General features: G+C 41.4%; 1 protein-coding gene across 1 annotated transcript in view; it reads right to left on the bottom strand.

Moving 5' to 3' along the window:
* sorl1 (sortilin-related receptor, L(DLR class) A repeats containing) overlaps window positions 1-19,128 on the bottom strand; it is an 82,387-nt gene that overhangs the window by 38,566 nt on the left and 24,693 nt on the right. Inside the window, exons 6-8 of the mRNA XM_071906028.2 lie at window positions 18,459-18,639; window positions 3,761-3,862; window positions 1,359-1,528 (exon numbers count right to left, since the gene is read on the bottom strand). Of these exons, the coding sequence (XP_071762129.2) occupies window positions 1,359-1,528; window positions 3,761-3,862; window positions 18,459-18,639 (453 nt within the window). The remainder of the gene's footprint in view (window positions 1-1,358; window positions 1,529-3,760; window positions 3,863-18,458; window positions 18,640-19,128) is intronic.

Genomic DNA, 19,128 nt, shown 5'->3' with positions numbered 1-19,128 from the left:
TGCATACAAAACAAGCCCAAAGAAAATGCTTGAGAACAAATTAATCTTAGAAAACATTTTGTAGAAAGCCATTTGGCAGAGATGACTACAAGCAGGTTGGTGCTCCGCCTGCCTGAAATGCCTGCAAATTAAACGGGATGGGCTGGGTATTTTGGATGGGTATGTTTGTGACCATCTCAAATGTACACATCACCGCCCCCCTTTGTTTCTCGTGGGTCTACACTGATCTCATATTGCGCCTATTGCCTCTCTGCAATCGAAAAACTTGAATCCCTGTGATCTTTTCATGCTGCTTGGTGTGATGCTGACATCGGACGTTTACGTTACATCTGCACTACTGCATCTCTATGTGCTGTAACTGTGTCAAGCATTGTTCTCCTCAAAATATGATTAATAAAAACTGCTGATAATAAGTCAGATTAATTTGTTTACCAACACTGTATGAAGAGTAAAGAACAGAAGGCACAGCTCAGTTTTTAACTGGAAGAGGACGAGGTGTAAAACAAACAAGACAGAATCGCTGGCAGGAGAACAGCAGAGCGACACTGTGACTAGTTCTACAAACATTAACTCTGGATTCTCCCAGATATAATGAGGAGGAGGAGGGGCAGAAAACAAACAATGAAAACAGAGCTCATAGGTCAGATGGTGGTGTGGTTCCAGGAAGTTTCCACCCCAACTGTGCCACATCAATGAGTCGTCTTTTATCAGATAGGGAAGCATTTAGATATTTTGCTGCAAACAGCAACCGGTTGTCAATGTTTGCAAAGCCTTTGTATCATCAGTATTATCAAGCCTCCATAAGGACAAATACAGGTTTCCTGATGTTTCTATGAGAGCTACTCAATTACCCACAAGCCTGCATAATGTGGTTCATTTGCATGCTCAACTTTATTGTTTCTATTTTAAATGCTGGTGCAATTTACCTGATCATTATCATATGAATGATTCATTTAAATAAATTGCAATGCTGGTTGAATTTGCATAACCAAGAAAACATTTGCTACTACCCAACAGTAAAAAAAACATATGACATTTGGTGGATGCAGTTATTCAAAATGTGTTATAGCACTATGCATGCATATATTTTTAACGTCACTGGCCACAGTGGGACACTAACTCCTATCCTTGGCAGTGTTAGTGCCTTACACCACTTCCTAGAAATTACTTATGTAAGAAAATACAAAACTATTCATAAGTTTAAGTTTAAAAGTGGGAGGCTCACATTCTTGTAGCGTCTTGTTTATGCGGTGATTAAGGTGTGCTCCTATCTAGCCTAACAGGTTTTTGATGAATGTAAGATTAGTGTGTTTGTGTGTGTGTGTGTGTGTGTGTGTGTGTGTGCGTGTGTGTGTTACCTGATGAGCGTGTTGCTGCCAGAGCCTTCGGGACTGTAATACAGAACATTCTCCAGTGACAGAGAGAAGGATAAGCCCTGTGTGTCTGAGATGTAGAGGTGCGTGACGTTGTTCACATGGTTCACACACACAAACACCTGGTCCTCCGACGCATCCGCTATGTAGTATTCCTATAGGGAGGAGGGAGAGAGAGAAGGATTAGGCTGGAGAGTCACTGCATGACTGGACACACTGTAAAAAGACCGGACATCACACACACCTAACGACTGGCTTTCCCAGATTGTGTTCATCTTGCATAAAAGAGCGCACACTCTTGCTGAGCAGTTGGATTTGGGGAACACACACTTTCCGATGAGTTGGATTTGGGGAACACACACTTTCCGATGAGTTGGATTTGGGGAACACACACTTTCCGATGAGTTGGATTTGGGGAACACACACTTTCCGATGAGTTGGATTTAGGGAACACACTCTTTACGATGAGTTGGATTTGGGGAACACACACTTTACGATGAGTTGGATTTAGGGAACACACACTTTACGATGAGTTAGATTTGGGGAACACACACTTGACGAACAGCTGGATTTGGGGAACACACTCTTGCTGAGCAGTTGGATTTGGGGAACACACACTTTCCGATGAGTTGGATTTGGGGAACACACACTTTCCGATGAGTTGGATTCGGGGAACACACACTTTCCGATGAGCTGGATTTGGGGAACACACACTTGATAACCAGTTGGATTTGGGGAACACACTTTACGATGAGTTGGATTTAGGGAACACACACTATACGATGAGTTGGATTTGGAGAACACACACTTTACGATGAGTCACATTTAGGGAACACACATTTTCCAATGAGTTGGATTTGGGGAACACACACTTTCCGATGAGTTGGATTTGGGGAACACACACTTGACGAACAGCTGGATTTGGGGAACACACTCTTGCTGAGCAGTTGGATTTGGGGAACACACACTTTCCGATGAGTTGGATTTGGGGAACACACATTTTCCGATGAGTTGGATTTGGGGAACACACACTTTGCGATGAGTTAGATTTAGGGAACACACATTTTCCGATGAGTTGGATTTGGGGAACACTCACTTTACGATGAGTTGGATTTGGGGAACACACACTTTCCGATGAGTTGGATTTGGGGAACACACACTTTACAATGAGTTGGATTTGGGGAACACACATTTTCCGATGAGTTGGATTTGGGGAACACACACTTTGCGATGAGTTAGATTTAGGGAACACACATTTTCCGATGAGTTGGATTTGGGGAACACTCACTTTACGATGAGTTGGATTTGGGGAACACACACTTGACAACCAGTTGGATTTGGGGAACACACTTTACGATGAGTTGGATTTAGGGAACATACACTATACGATGAGTTGGATTTGGAGAACACAGACTTTACGATGAGTTACATTTAGGGAACACACATTTTCCAATGAGTTGGATTTGGGGAACACACACTTTCCGATGAGTTGGATTTGGGGAACACACACTTTCCGATGAGTTGGATTTGGGGAACACACACTTTACAATGAGTTGGATTGGGGAACACACATTTTCCGACGAGTTGGATTTGGGGAACACACACTTTGCGATGAGTTAGATTTAGGGAACACACACTTTACGATGAGTTGGATTTGGGGAACACACACATGACAACCAGTTGGATTTGGAGAACACACACTTTACGATGAGTTACATTTAGGGAACACGCATTTTCCAATGAGTTGGATTTGGGGAACACACACTTGACAACCAGTTGGATTTGGGAAACACACTTTGCGATGAGTTGGATTTGGGAAACACACACTTGACAACCAGTTGGATTTGGGGAACACACACTTGAGAATCAGTTGGATTTGGGAACACACACTTGAGAATCAGTTGGATTTGGGGAACACACACTAAATCCTAATGTCATGTAAACCACCAAATTTTGCAAAAGCCCGAGCTCTTGCGTTACTACAAGGCAGAACCAAATAAAAAACATAGAGGTGGAACATATTGCAGCTGTATGTTTTTCCTTCTCTTGTGCTCAACTCTGATTGGCTGTTGCTGGTCTCCGGTCAGATTTGCTTCATAAAAATCAAACATGTTTGAAATAATGGTGATGATCCCAAATGGATGGGGAGGCAAAAAAATAAAACTCCTGAATCCCTCACTCACTACAAGATCATCCGTATGACCGGCCCAAACTGGCAACGACAAAGTTTCGCTCTTGAAAATCAGCCACGATGCCAAATCGTGGCTGTCACCAGCCCAAATGTTGTGTAGTGTGTCCCCAGCCTTAGATGTTAACATTACTAATTACTTTTCCACTAAATACTCAATTTCCAAATCTTTATTCCAAATCATGTTAAGGAGACTCACTGTGATTGGATGCCGGGTCATAAACTGGGCTGCTTTCATCGGCTGGCGGTTGTAGGAGACCCAGAGCTGAACAGATGAGGGTTCGTGGCTGCCAAACAGTTTCTGGAGAGGCAAAGGACATGAGACACAGAGACAGTTACGGTCCACCGAACCAGTCATTGTTTAAGTCAAGTCACGTAACATTTCGGAGACGGTGAATCTAACAGCATGTTGCGAATCGCCGTTTCTCTGCAGCCCCGTCTCAGAATTGACAGATGTAGGCCTCGTCTGTTTACTCATCACTGAGACATAAATAAATTATATGAGTTAGCGGTAATCTTGACAGACAAGAGCAAACAAAAAAAACAGTGGCTTCTTGCACATTCCTATTTTATTGGGAGCAGTCTAGTCCTGTGTGGAAGGGAGTTGTACAGCAGCGGTGATGCTTATGACCTGCTGGCGAACACTGGCATGAAATTATGATTTTTATTTTCCCCTCTCAGGATATTTTACTTTGGAATTTTTAGACGAAAAATTTCATTATTTCACAAGAAAAAGGCATTTATCACATCAATTAAAAATATATATATTTTTTCCATTCCATAAATCATCTTGCGACCCATGGGAGTCCCAACCCTTTTTACAGAGGGCACTGCTGTTGCATATGGAATAAGGCTGTAGAGGACAGTGCTGTCCCCAGAGCAGTAAGGTTGTGGAAAGGGAGAAGAGACTTTGGTTAGTCCTGGAATGTCCTAATGATGTTTTACTGTCTTAATATCCCACAAGTATAAATCTAGACAACTCAGTCAGAATACATTAAATGTCCAGACTCAAAAAGATTTCCCGTGGGGTACAATGATGTCTCTGTGTGTGTGTGTGTGTGTGCGTGCGTGTCTGACTCCAAGGCCACGTCTCATTGTCATTACAGATACATTAGGAAGCTGGCTGCTAGAAGGAGCAGAGCTGTGATCTTTTATGAATTACAAGCGACCAGACCAGACAGAGAGTGGTCGACTGGTGCATGTCTGTGCCCTTGTGTGTGTGTGTGTGTGTGCGAGTGTGAGAGAGAGAGTGTGTGTGTGTGTGTGTGTGTGTGTGTGTGTGTGTGTGTGTGTGTGAGAGAGAGAGAGAGAGAGAGAGAGAGAGAGAGAGAGAGAGAGAGAGAAAGAGAGAGATCTCCTGATCAGAGCCCTGGGGATGCATTACATTCCCTTCTCTCTTATCACTAGCTCCTGCCAATCTGACTTTCATTCGAAACATGACAAGCAGGATGCTGATATTAGAAAGCATGAGAGAGAGAGAGAGAGAGAGAGAGAGAGAGAGAGAGAGAGAGAGAGAGAGAGAGAGAGAGAGAGAGAGAGAGAGAGTCAGGTCTAGATGTAAGAGTAACTAGTACACTGTGAGCTCTTCTGACACACAGCTTGAAGGCCTTACACTGTGTCTGTCTATCAGCAATCTGTCCAGCACTGGTGTCCTAGTAAATCATCTAGATGGCTCTCAGATGTCTGTAAACATCTTTGTACACTGTGCCATTTCACCCTCAAAAACTATGCTTATTCAATACACTTCCATCCTCATCAGTCCTACTATCTCATGGCTCCATTGCACTGCCGGACGCTTACTTACAGTTCTTAATGCATATATATGTTGAGTGAAAAATATACTGGATAGTCCACTTGTTTGTCCGGAATTGCCCCTTTGCACTAAATGTGCGGTCCTGCTGTCGCAGCGGAAGAGTTCAAGGTTGCTCAAAATGCAAAGGGACCTCCTATGTGCGCTCTTTACATCAATAGGACTGAGGTCCGGCCTCTGACTGGGCCTTTCCAGGATATAGATCTTCTTTTTTATCAGCCATTCCTTGGTTGATTTAGCTTTGTGCTTCAGATATATATATACATCTCTATATATAGACATATCTTTGGGGATTATAAACCCTAACCCTAACCAAAAAGGTCTACCACGGTTTCATCAGACACATAGTTTTGGGAGACCGCCTGTGTCTTCCTGCATAATTAAAACAGAGCTGGGTGTTCTTTTTCGTGAGAAGTGGTTTGTTATATGCATGTGTGAGTGGCCAGACTCCACCAGTAACCGACTGCAGTTTAATGCTGTTGGCCTCGTGGTAGCTTCCCCGATGAGCTCCCTCTTTAAACGATCATCCATCTTGGAGGGATGGTCCGATCTAGGCAACGTCCTGGTGGTAAAAAGTTTCCTCTACTTTTTGCAAATAACCATCACTCTGTTCCAGGGTACCATTTAAAGGTTTCTGAAATCTTTTTATATTCCTCTCCTTGTTGCACATGCTTCTCTCTGCCCACTGATAACAAAGAAAGTGAAAATACTGGTTTTAATTAATTTAATTAGAGTCCCTTAGTTGACTTCTGGTGAAGGCAAATTAGCGTTAAGAATGTTTGGGAATGCGATTAGTAAAATCTCATATACGCAACCAAGGTGTTTCAGTTTGCCATTTCTGACAAATACATTGTTTTATATCTTGATTTTGCTGGCTACTATATCCAAATCAAAGTTTTTATTTCAGGCCTTAAGGCAATAAAAACTAACATTTGAAAAGGTATATACTGTAAAACTTTGATCCCAATGTACTGTATGTTCTTGCCCCAGATTCACCAAGAAGAAATTCTGCACCTTTATAATACTGGGCAAATAAAGTGATTCTGATTATCTCTTTATCTCAAACCTCTCTATCACACATGGCTATTCCAGGGACAGAGGAATATTTACTGAATCTATTGCCTGAGAACTATGACTTTCACCCATGCACTCCTTATTGTTGCTCGTCACGTTGGTCAGCTAGGGATTTAAGCTTTTTCAATTGCACTCATTCCAAGCTAAATGTGTAAAACGTAAAACAAAATGTATATCATATGGGAGATCATGGTATATATTGTAATTTATGCCAGAGAGTCACAATCAGTTTAATCACTTGGTGCATTTAAATGTATAATGAATTTGCCTTAGTGCCTTAGTATTTTTTAAGTATTTGCAATTGAAAAACTGGATAACAGATAACTTTGACCTCAGAAATAGAGTTTCAACTGAGATAGGGGAAATTCTAAATAAAAGGGATAAAAAGAGACGATTAGTAGGTGCTGTATATAATATTCTTACCAAAGCTGAGGGCAATGAAGAACTGCTACAAAATATATATAACAAATGGAATGAAGATCTTGGTATGGTAGATGCAAAAAAAAATGGAAGGAATGTTTACAACTCACATTATTACCACTAATGAAAATTTACGTCTAATACAGTATAAATTAATGACAAGAATATACTATAGTAGAGACAAAATTCATAAGTTTGACACCAGCTCCTCTGATAGATGTTTAAAATGTGGCACGCAGAGTGACTCCCTCATGCATGCCTTTTGGTATTGTGAGAAAATTAGAAAGACTTGGGAGAACATTGAAAGATGGATTTGAAGAACTTGTAATTGTAAAGTAGCATTTTCACCAATGATTTGTCTCTTTCAAAATGTTGGGAAAATAAGATACCCAACTGGATGGCAAATTCTTTTTTCGTCATTAGTTTATAAGAAGCTAATACTGCAAAACTGGAAAAATAAAGAAGCACCTACACTTCAAAAATAGAAAACATTAATGAAATATTACTTGAGTATTGAAAGGACAATGTCAGAGGACAGCAACAAAGAGAAACAATTTCACAAGATATGGAGCTCAATTTATGAAGCTCTGTAGATAGTGGAGCCTCAAAATCACAATCACCCAGCATCCATAAAATTTAAGGAACCCTGTTTTCGTTTTTATTTTGTTCTGTTTTGTTGTGTGTTGTGTGTGTGTTTGCGTGTGTGTGTGTGTGTGTGTATGTGTGATAAGTGTGTATATGTTTGTGTGGGTGGGGATGCTATATTACCTGTGATGACAACCGTAGGTGACTGTATGATACTTGTGGATGAGCAACTCAAACAGGGTCAAATCATGAAATTTGATTTCTTGAAGAAATTATGATTATGTAACACGTTGAAATATTGAATGTATTGTATTCAGACCCTTACTCACTCAATAAAAAATAATTTAAAAAATAAAATAAAATAATAATAATTTGCCTTAGTGAGTTCCGAACTTTTTGTGAAGTTGTGAATAAGTACAACAAAATAAACAGCCATATAGTGATAGGCCTTCCTTCCATCATGGCCACCTAATCATCCCTCGTAACCTAATTGGCTCTTTCAGTCCTCTACTCTCCACTGAGATAGCTGATGTGTGGTGAGCGTTCTGGCGCAAAACTGGCTGCCGTGCATCACCCAGGTGGGTGCTACACACCGGTGGTGGATGAGTTGAGTCCCCCCCCCCCGGATGTGCGCTTTGAGTGCCTTGAAAAGCGCTATATAAATGTAATGAATTATTATTATTATTATACCGTCAACATAAGTTTGTGTGATATGAGCTAACAAGTAGGCAACATATAGAGGCTTCTCTAGACTTCAGGCATAGTCCTAGTACTGCTTAGTCATTCTGAACAATCATTGGACCTATCGTTACAGTGTGACCTGCGTAAAAAGCTATAGCCATCGTATAAAGCTGTGCAAGCTCTTTTACCGCGTAAGAGCGGGACGTGCTTTGCTTCGTAATGCCGGCGTAATGGACTGGTCAGCTGGTAGCCGCTGACAGGTCGGTGGTAAAATAGAGAGATCCCGCAGTGAACCAGAAATCCCAGGGTGATCATACGTCTAATGAAAAGGAGACAAATGGCTTGGGTCAAACTGGGGAAAAAAATGCTCCAACTTCGTCACCTCAAAAGGCCACTCTCTCCATCTCGACTCTCTTTTTTACCCTATTTTTCTACCATGAGGATTAGTTATGCAACCATTTGTTTAAGAGGCATGAGTTTTGTGATGCAGTGTTGGCTCTTCAGTTCTACTTTACTACATTAAACAGGCAGCTGAAGCACTGATGGTGGATAAATGCGTGATGGGGGGAAAATGCATCTGTGGCCATTTCTTTTGTCTCTAGCCTCTGCCGAATCCTTCTTTCTTTCTTTGATTTGGGGTAGGAACTTCAGAGCTAAATACAAAACAGCAGCAAGTGAGCGCTCTGTCCAGAGACAGCTGGACTCGCCAATGACGGCTGAAGCACGTTACATGATTTCTGGGTAATGCAGTTTTTCCATTGTTTTTGAAAATTCAAACAGTAACCTCTCACCATGACTTGGGGCTGCAAAGTGCAAAGTCCCCTAGTGCAGCTTTAAACCGAACCTTTCTAATCCTGTATGTTTGCTATAGTTGACGTTCATCTGCCCCATCTGCCGTCCCTTCGAACAAATCGGTTAAAGTACATCTCACTATCATACCATCTTTGTCCTGACCCTTGGGCCTGAGATGATGAAAAACCATCAGTATCTCCTGTAATGTGTATCTTTAAAGCAGAAAACTGCTCGCCGCATCAACTACCATTTCCATTCCCCCTCACTTTATCTCTACTTCTAGTTTATACTCATAGCAATAAAACCAAGGAAGCTGCTTTTCTTTAGGCGAATATACCAATCCTCTTTGCTTATTAACAGGCTTTCTCTATTCTCTTAATTCCTCACTCCTTTTCACTACTTCAGAGTACAGCTATCTTCCCGGTCTTTGCCGTTTCTGTCTGCTCTCTACCCTTTCCATTTCCGTCCCATCCCGTACTCTCTCAGCTGTGATGTTCCAATGTTACTGGCCTCAGTTCAAACGCGCAGAGAGTAATCGGCTTCATTACTTCATTCTGGATTAGCAGAGACCACCCTGCTGCTTTAAAATCAGCACCCTCTAGAGTGGAAGATAGAGAGATACTGACTAAGCTGAGAGAGAGAGAGAGAGAGAGAGAGAGAGAGAGAGGCCACCAAGGGAGTCAGACAGAGAATGATGGAGAGATGAGAAGACCAGGGGAGGAGAGCTAGCAGGAGGCTGGCTTTAGAAAGCTATAAATTGGAGTAGAACAAAGATGTCTGAACAACTGATGGGAATTCAGAGGGAAAAAGCTGCACATCCACAATTCACACTGTCTGGGAGGTAAGCGTTAGACCGATGTACCGGTTAGACCGGGGCCGACATTAAGCTTTCTATTCAAAATCAGATATCAGCAGTGTCGTCCACCTCTGATATGATGGAGATGATGCAGTTTGATTAACTGTTATCAATATTGAACTAGTTGTCAATAGTAAGACCGTAACCTGAATTGATTCTAATGTGACATTTTGATCAGATTCCACACAAATATGCATGAACATTATGATCATTATTATTTTTAGCAGTATATCTTGGGTTTCAATGGAGAGTTTTGGTGTCGAAATGCTGTTTCAAAGGCTTTTCCCCTGAATTCAGAAACACTGAATTAATCTAATTTTTTGGGTCATCAAATATAAATGACGCATTTTGGATATCAGTACAAAATATCAGCTATCAGCAGCTTCAGTCCGAGAATATTGGTGTCAGTGTGTTTGTGTCCAAGAGTGCCTCAGCATCTCGTGTCTGCGGTAGAGCATATCTCGCCTCCTCTATTCGGCCTATTGATTTATCTGCTGTAGTCCCCAGACCGACCGTCTGGCGTGACGCGGAAGCCAAGCAGCAGCACTACTGAGACCCATGGAAACAATGGAGGTAGGAACAGAAATGGAGGGAAAGCACAGACAGAAACATAGAGACAGACAGACATAAGCTCTGAATGTTCTGACAAGCAGGAAGACAGAAAAATAAGACAAGAAAGGCAGACAGTGACATTCTGTATGATACAAAACTATGTAAGAATGCAATTATTTTACGGATTTCTATCTAGAAAAGGTAATCCATTCTATCAAAGTGGAAAACAAATCTAGAAATGTATGTGAATATATGAAATTTCTATACAAGAAAAAACTGCAAAATGTATAAACACCTCTTTTTCGGTTGGGCTAAATTGCATCACTGACCAATACTGTCTTATGTTACTAAGACCTCATATTTCATAATTAGATTCTTGATTCAATTTTGTTCTATTTCTTCACTGTATACACTTCAATGCAGTTTTCTAGTCCCATTTTGCCATGCAAGTCAAAGGGGAAATTGGACAGGAGAAACTCCACTATGCATTTTCACATATGATGGTGGGGTGGCGACAATTTATTTTTCCTTTGAAACCACAGAGACTGGACTGCAACGCTAACCCTCAGTGAACCACACATTCCATGCTACGCTCATGTTGTCTGAATTACAGCTCTTTCTACACCCTGAAATCCCTGAACTGTGTCGATATCAACTCAGCTTTGCTGGCAAAAAAGCAGAATAAGAACAGTTTTGAAGGAAAAATCAAGTCAGAATAACATTTGATGTGACATGTTTGTAAGCGATGAAATCTAGACCTTCGTGTCCCTGCAACAAAATTTGGGATCGAGTAGGGATGGGATGGTACGCTTATCTCAAGATACGATTTGATACGCGATATGGGGTTCACGATTCAATACAACCACGATACAATGTGATACATAAAAGTTCAATTCAAGTTCAAAGGCGACAATGTGTGACTGTGCAGAATTATGTTTATTTCTGAGCCACAAATCTTTCTCCAAATGGCATTGGCTTGCCAGAATATAAACAACAATTTAAAAATGTCATTACAAGTGTAAATAATACAATTTGGATACTATGACCTATCTCTGTTTATTATACCGGCCTATGGATCATTCAACTGTCACACCGCTGATCAGATTCTGAAGACTTTTTCAGCTTTCCTCCTATAAGGCTTTTTATCATTTTTTTGTTATCCTGAGCTATGCAATTTATTGCAAGGCAGACAATAAGCTGCTCTGGATTTACTTCGTCTTCCCTGCACGCTTGCATACTATCAACGCCTCTTTTATATTTCCTTGTAACCGGCTCCTGTTCAGCTATTCCAGTCCCACACAATAAACAATCACAAGGTGACATTTGTTATTGACTGGCCCAGAGGGGGACGGGTTCAGGGATGACATGTTTACTTGCTGCCTTGTTTCTTAAGAGTGATATTTTACCATAACGCGAGGTATTTGTCGGACTGACATCTAAACAAGCCGCAAAAACGCCATAAACCCTATTCTCTTTGGCAATGAGGGATAGCAGCTCCCTCTCTGCCGCATCACAGCCTGCTTTGCACAGCAATATTTAAGGTATCATCTATACAGCTTTGCATATTCATTACCCACTGGCCCAATGCACCTTGGGCAATCCATTTCTTCATGTGTGCTTGCAATACTGCGTGGAACCAACACAGCTTTTCGTCTATATCAGCGATCTGGTGAATTCTGTTCAAGAGCATCTCAGCTGCGTCTGTGGATTGTTCTATTTATTGCAGAATCTGAAGTGTTTCTGTCCTTTGTCGTGCTAACACACACATTCGAAACAAAAAAGGTATGAAAACAGTTGTTCCTTTCTTGTACTGCAGCAGCAATAAACCAGAGCAGTGTGTTTTGAGTAGGGGCGGTTAGATTTTTTTCCTTGTCCCTCCTAAGGTCTGGTGTATGGCTGTTAATTTAAGAGAGAATGGTTAAGAGATAATGGGCCTTTACCACACATCCTACTGTTTTATTCTCCGACCCTATCTATAAACTAACAGGGTGCTGCTAAATCATAGTGCCCGAGTCTGTTTTGTGGCTTGGCTGGCTCTTGAGTTGCAGGCTGGACCTGTAATGTCTATCCAAAGGACTACCAGTCAGATTTAAATAAGATCCCATTCAGCAATACGACTTTCAGCTTTTTTTTTGGAGATGCAACAATTCAATTTTAATGGCTGATTACCATTTTCATGCTTTTTACCCAGCTTTTTTGAACTCACCGTCACATCCCTGGATAGCGTTTAGGATCTTTCTGAAGTTCTGAGAGGAATGAGGTTTTCACAATTCCGCCGCTGTCTCAAACTGAAAGTGAAATCATTTCAATATTGCCTAATGCGTGAGAATCTAGAGATGTGGCTTTGGCAACCAGCACACTCCCTCCCTTCTTCTCTCTGACATTACTGAACCACCTCACTGTCAGATTGTTTTAGCATGGCTGCCAGAAGAAATAATACCACCTCTTCTTCTATTGATGTTGCAACACTTTCAATCGCTGTTTATGGGAAACTTGCAGCTCCAAACAACCACTTACCTCTACCGGCAATTTCCAGTAGAATTTGATGGTGTAGATGTGTAAAAAAAAAAAAAAAAAAAAAAATAGCATAAAGCTGCTGGGAGACATGGCCGGGCACGTTCAGCAGCCTGAAATATTTACCAAAGGGAAGCGTTGAGGGAACTCAAAGTAATCAAGGGCTTCAGAAGCCACCGGAAAGGCAGATGCTCTTTGATGGAAGGAGTCCTTGTTGTTGCAATCTTTACTTTCTGCTTTTCTGTCACTCTCACAGACGTTCTCTGCAGAGGATTCATGGTGTAAAATGAGAAAGAATATATCTAACAGATAACTGGGAGAGAGAGGGGAAGCCCCTTATCGACGTCCCCATTACACCTCCTAAGCCTGTTATCTTCCTTGGGTCTGCTCAATGAGACCAAAGGCTGGGGTCTTTAAGGTCTGATTAACACTCTATTCCTCAGGATCCCTATTGTTAGATAAAACTCTCCATTTCTGGTTCTTTAATTAGCCTAAGCAGCTTGGCACTGCCAAAAGTGCTTGTGATATTCCATTATTCTAATCCTATTAGTGCAAACCGAAGATAGAAGAGTAGAGAAAGTAACTGAGGCTAGTCTATAAGGATCATTCATTACCAGCTAATGAGCATGACAGAAAATACAGATCGCTCTGCTAGCCTTTTACACTGCCAGCCAATATCGCAAAGCGTTCACGCTGATGCTTTGTGACAGGTTAGCTTGCATCTTTTCCCTTCACTTCCATCCGCGGCCGTCTTCAGACGAGCCCCAGGGACAGTGGCTGTGCTGAGGGCTGCACTGGTCTCTCTGACTGGGCTCCAGTCAGCTTTGCTCAGATCAGATCGGCTCTGTTCAACTCTCTCGAGGTCGGGGTCGGGGCTCGGAGGGGAGCGAGGTCGCAGACAGGTCAATCACCACAACTATGAGCAGACGCAATTCTCTAAAGCTGGGAAGATCTTGCTGCTGTTGTATGCAGTTTCTGGACGTACTGGACGTCTTGATTTCACTGATTAGTACAACTTTGACCACAGAAGGCAAACTAATTAGTGAATTCAGCTCCTGTAGTGTTTGGTTGGAATGAAAACCTGCACTCTCTTCTTTCCATTTCTCCCCTAACTGCAGTGGTCAACATTTAATCATCTTACAGAGCTTATCTGAAACTCAGCAATGTTTAGAGAGAGGCCCTCCCTTCTACTTCCTTCTGACTTCCTTCATCACATTAGACACTGATGAATTGTTCTGGAGACGACTACTGTCAAATACCCTTCACTGGGAGAAAGAGAATACTCCAGAAAGACAGCCCAAACAAGCATGACGCACCCCTTGCCAAATGATGGCAATATCATTTGGCCCTGTCCCGGATGCCCTATCCTCATCACAGTCTCCAAATCTTTTTCATGTCAAGAAGCCCCACATGGATAAGTATTAGGCCACAGACTCTAATTAGAGAGGCTTTTGTCCTCCATCTGGGTAGATTTTGGGTTTTGATATAATTTAGCACAGAACTGCTGTGTGTAGGTGGGGAGAAAACAGTAGGGAGAGTGGAAATGTGATCCGCACCATGATCTTCTCTTTGTGTATGTTAAAGTGTTAGCATGGAGCACCGGAGCCAATGACCTACAGGATGGACCTACATGGATGATTTTGCTGTCTATGTTCTAATCAATTAACAGGTACGCTAACCAACGGGCCAGTCTCCCAAAAAACTTGGTGTATTCCATAACCCTCACCACTAAACGCCTCACTGGCACAGATGCCCTGATAAGTGGCTTGTTTTGTAATTGGATCTTTCTGTTTCAGTCCATGCTAGAATAAAACTACAAGAGCGCATACAGACATGTCACACACACACACACACACACACACACACACACACACACACACACACACACACACACACACACACACACACACACACACACACACACACACACACACACACACACACACACAGACATACTGTATATACACACACAGACAGGAGGCACATTTCAATCCCATGGCAAGCTAATGCAATATGTTTATTTGACTGGATAGTCAAGTTGTGACAATTTTATGCTCATTTGAGTTGACTTCCTTCTTTACATTCTAGTCGCTCTTGGTGTTGGCTTCTCAACACTTGGGGCTTAAAGGATAATTACAGTTATTTTTAACCTGGGCCTTATTTTCTTAGTGTTTTTGCCATCATGATGATCGATTGTGTTCAAAATGTAGTCACTTACTTCACTGCAGAGCTTCAAGTAGCTTCAGTTTGCTGGAAGCGCTGGTCTCCAATACACACTTAAGGGCCAACGCAATCTCCAACAGTCAAGCGAAAAAAGAAAAAAAAAATGGGACCTGCCTACATCCGATTTTCAGATTATCCATGGCCTGACCCTAGCGTATATTGTGGTATTTTGTTATTTTTGTAGGTTATTTTAACTAGTGTGAGCTAGTTTGCATGTAGACCGTTCAAGTGCTCTGATGCAGCGCTCACGGTGTATCAGATTTTCTGTAAATACTAACTGCTAACTGGGAAAAACTGTTAATGTCAACCTCCTAGTGGTAATCACAAGTAGGATATGTGGGTTTTTTTTGCAGGCTCCGATATCCTTTATATATCCACATGGCATCACAACACAACACAACACAACATGTTATATTCACATTAATACAATCAACCCTACTTAGGAAAAGCAAGCAATATCTGCTGCAGTTCATTGATGGTTGATTTTGAATTCATGAATACAAATGAATTGAATTTGAATTTGGTAAAACACAAAGCAGGGTTTCAAACTGAAGCAACAAAATCTCATTCTTCAACTTCTTCCCATATGACTTGAATGTGGCAGAAGGAAGTGTGTGAGCAACACTAAAAAGTATTGCTAATTGTTCAATCACAGCTATTGAAAGATGTGTAACTGCAGTGTGAGTGTTACTGTATTGTAAAAGATGTGTTTTTATCGCTTTTTGGATTTGACTGTTGGAGTTTGCATGTGGGTGTGTATTGAAGAGCAGTGCTCCCTGCAGCTGAGGGGTATGCAAGTCTCTACAGAGAAGTAAGTGATGAAATTTTGAACACAATCAATTGTCATGATGGCAAACACTAGGAAAATAAGGCCCAAGTTGAAAAATAACTGGAATTACCCTTTCAGGTCCCCATTGTATCTTTTTTGTCCACATTAGTAATTGTGAATGAGCATTACTCATGTGGTTTGACCACATTAGCCATTGGAAATTAAGGCCTCGCTGTACTGGTTTGACCTTATTAGCCCAGCGCTGAACACCGCCTGTTGCTGTTTACACAGCAAATAGCATCACCCGTTTAGTTTCTCCTGCAGACACAAACACACGGAAACATGTGCATCTCCGCTGACAGTCACATTCATGCACTGTGCACAAACACACTGCATACACTCATTTCCGTTCTCTGTCAAATGTCGCTAATTGCAAACAGCAGAGCAGACAGCAACACACCTCAACTTATTCATTCAAATCACGGCAGATTTAGTATCTTGTATTCAGCGCTGGAAAGGGGAGCAAAATATCCCTCTGAAGTAGAAGTAGTGTTACTTGAATAGAAGTTAAATTACTGGTGTACAAATCTACTTCAGTTAAAGTAAAAAGTAGCTCATTTAAAACTCAAACTCAAAAATAAACAAATACATTGTTATAGATCATCTTTCTGATGCAATGCAAAGAGGATGAGAGGACAGAGTGATATTGCATGTGAGCATTACAAAAATACAACTCTAAAATTCATGTCACTAGCTAAATAACAACCAAATTAATGCAAACTAATAATACTGTAGCTGGGTGGATGTTAACTAAGCTACTATCATGGATAAATCTGAGCATTTAATGTTACAGCTAGCTTAACATTTCCTCCACATGCTCCAAATGCTTATGGAAAGCCTAGAAAATCTGTTCTCTGTAATGGATGCAACTTAAAATAAAATGTAGTGAAATACAAAACTTCAATGAAAACATACTTGAGTAAAAGTAAAATAACTGACTTCAAAAAAATGTTTAAAAAGTATATGAAAAGGTTACTTAATTATGGTAACAAGAGCAATTGTTATTTGTTGCTCCCACTTTTGCCTGTCAGTATAGCTAGACGCACTGACCCAGTATGGTTAACCATCTGATATCAATTAACAGATCAAACAAATCCTTCACAGCCGACCTCTCTTCACAATAAACTGTTTCTAAAACACTGCAGCTACAGGCTGTCGTCGGCCCACGCCAAGCCCGACATGTGATGCAGAGGACGGCGAATCTGTTTGCGACACAGTTTGTGAAACTGGGAAAGAGCCGAGATCCAAACCATATCCACCATCTGCTCCACTGTCTGTCTGTCTCCCTGACTGTGACTTTCACTGTACAAACACCGGGAGGCTAACAGCGACAAATACACATCACTGCATCTCATCACAAACCAAATATTGATCTAACTTCTTCTATTATTCCCAGCACATTATGGGGAGTTGAGAAACTGGCTTTTCACTTCTGTATTAAAATGTATGCATATGAACAGGTTTTTGAAAGGATATGCTTGAACACAGTAGGTATGAATAGCAGGAAGTGGCTGCATTCAGTAGGTGAGGGACCGTTATCAGAGACAGTATCATATATAGAGACAGCGCTCTATCCGTTTTGAATGGGAAATCCGTAACGCTAAAGATGGCAGCTCCGACTACTCAATTTCAATCAATTCTGCAAATGCTGTACTGACACTTGCAACCCTTGTTACTTTACAGAAGAGTTAGGTTACAGAGTAGGAGCTATGAGTTCAAGTTCATGTAAGGTCAACTCACAATGGGCTGTGTTTCCAGTGTATAACAAGTTATTTCAGTTCTAGTTCTTAGTACACAGAAGTCTACACTGTCTACATTTAATCTGCCTAATAAAGGGAAATGGAAATATGAAATCAGTTTTTGCCTCAATCATATGTCGTATCATCATGCACATAATTATGTATCACAATACTACCCAGAAGCTTCTTGTGATATCTTGCTGAGAGACAGACAAACGGACACGGGTGAAAGCATAAGCTCCTTCCAACATTGCTGGCAAAGGTAAAAGCTACACTGTATTATTTTATTATCAATTCGGTAGGGATGGGACAATATATTGAAAATTCAAGATATTGCAATACAAAAATGTGACAATACGTATCGCGGGGCAGAAAAATGAATCGCGATATTAGTTCGATTTTATTCTGCTGTAGTAATCACAAATGAGACGCTTGACCATCACAATTTCACAAGCTCTCCATCCAAATTAGATTATTTGCACTTTGTGATGACATTTCAAAATTGTTGTTTACATTCTAGCGAGCCAATGCCATCGCTAGAAAGATCTGAGACTCAAAAATAAATATAATTCTGCAGTCAGACTTTGTTGTCATTGAACTTTTATTTATTACATCGTATCGTTGTATCAAACCGTGAAACCCGTATCGTGTATCGAATTTCCTCGAATCGTATCATGAGGTAAGCATATCGTCCCACGCCTACAATTCACAGCTAAATTCACTCCTGCGCAGTATGCTGCAAATAACACTGAAATATCAAATCATATTGAACCGTATGATATCATGCTCAGAACACCTACTCCACTCCTCCGGCTCTCTTACCCGGGTGGTGGTGGCGAACATGTACTTGTCGCGGAGCTGGAAGCTGTCGACCCGCTCCAGGATCACTGTCCGGTACTGCTCGCTCTGGAAGAAGTCGGTGCTGCTGAGCACGGTGGAGACGCCCTGGGGTTCGTGTCGCTGGACCAACACCGTGGTGGGGGGGTCGTAGGGCTCCACCCCCCTAGGATTGGGAGGGATGGGCGTGGAAGGAAGAGAGGGAAGGTGGGGAATGAGAGAAAGACAAAGAACTTAAAAAGGGAAAAGAAAATTCAGTCACCATATCATAACATACACCTATTTAATAATAAATGCCACAAATGTGCACAATTTTAACATCAAAATCCCATTACTTCTTGGAAAACGGCATATCTTTAGTTGTTACTTCACAATGTACCAGTGGGCGACTAGGCGTACACAAAAATTCCAACAAATAACACTTTTTTTTTTTTAACCGTCCCGTCCTTCACCCCTCCTATCATATAAAACCTGCAGCGTGGCAACAGGGTACGGTGGTGAAAACCCTGTTTCCTTTTCTTAACACACCATGGTGTGTTAAGAAAGAAGTCCCAATGGCATGAAAAGAATTCACCTATTTTTGGGGAACAATTTGACAACCTTGTAATATTCAAACCAAGGCCTTTTCGGCTGTAAAAGCTTTCATCAGGGTTAC

This window comes from Centroberyx gerrardi, chromosome 6 (assembly GCF_048128805.1).
Source record: "Centroberyx gerrardi isolate f3 chromosome 6, fCenGer3.hap1.cur.20231027, whole genome shotgun sequence".
Taxonomy (NCBI): domain Eukaryota; kingdom Metazoa; phylum Chordata; class Actinopteri; order Beryciformes; family Berycidae; genus Centroberyx; species Centroberyx gerrardi.
Note: the sequence above shows the minus strand (reverse complement) of the source record. Positions and strands in the feature narration are given on the sequence as shown.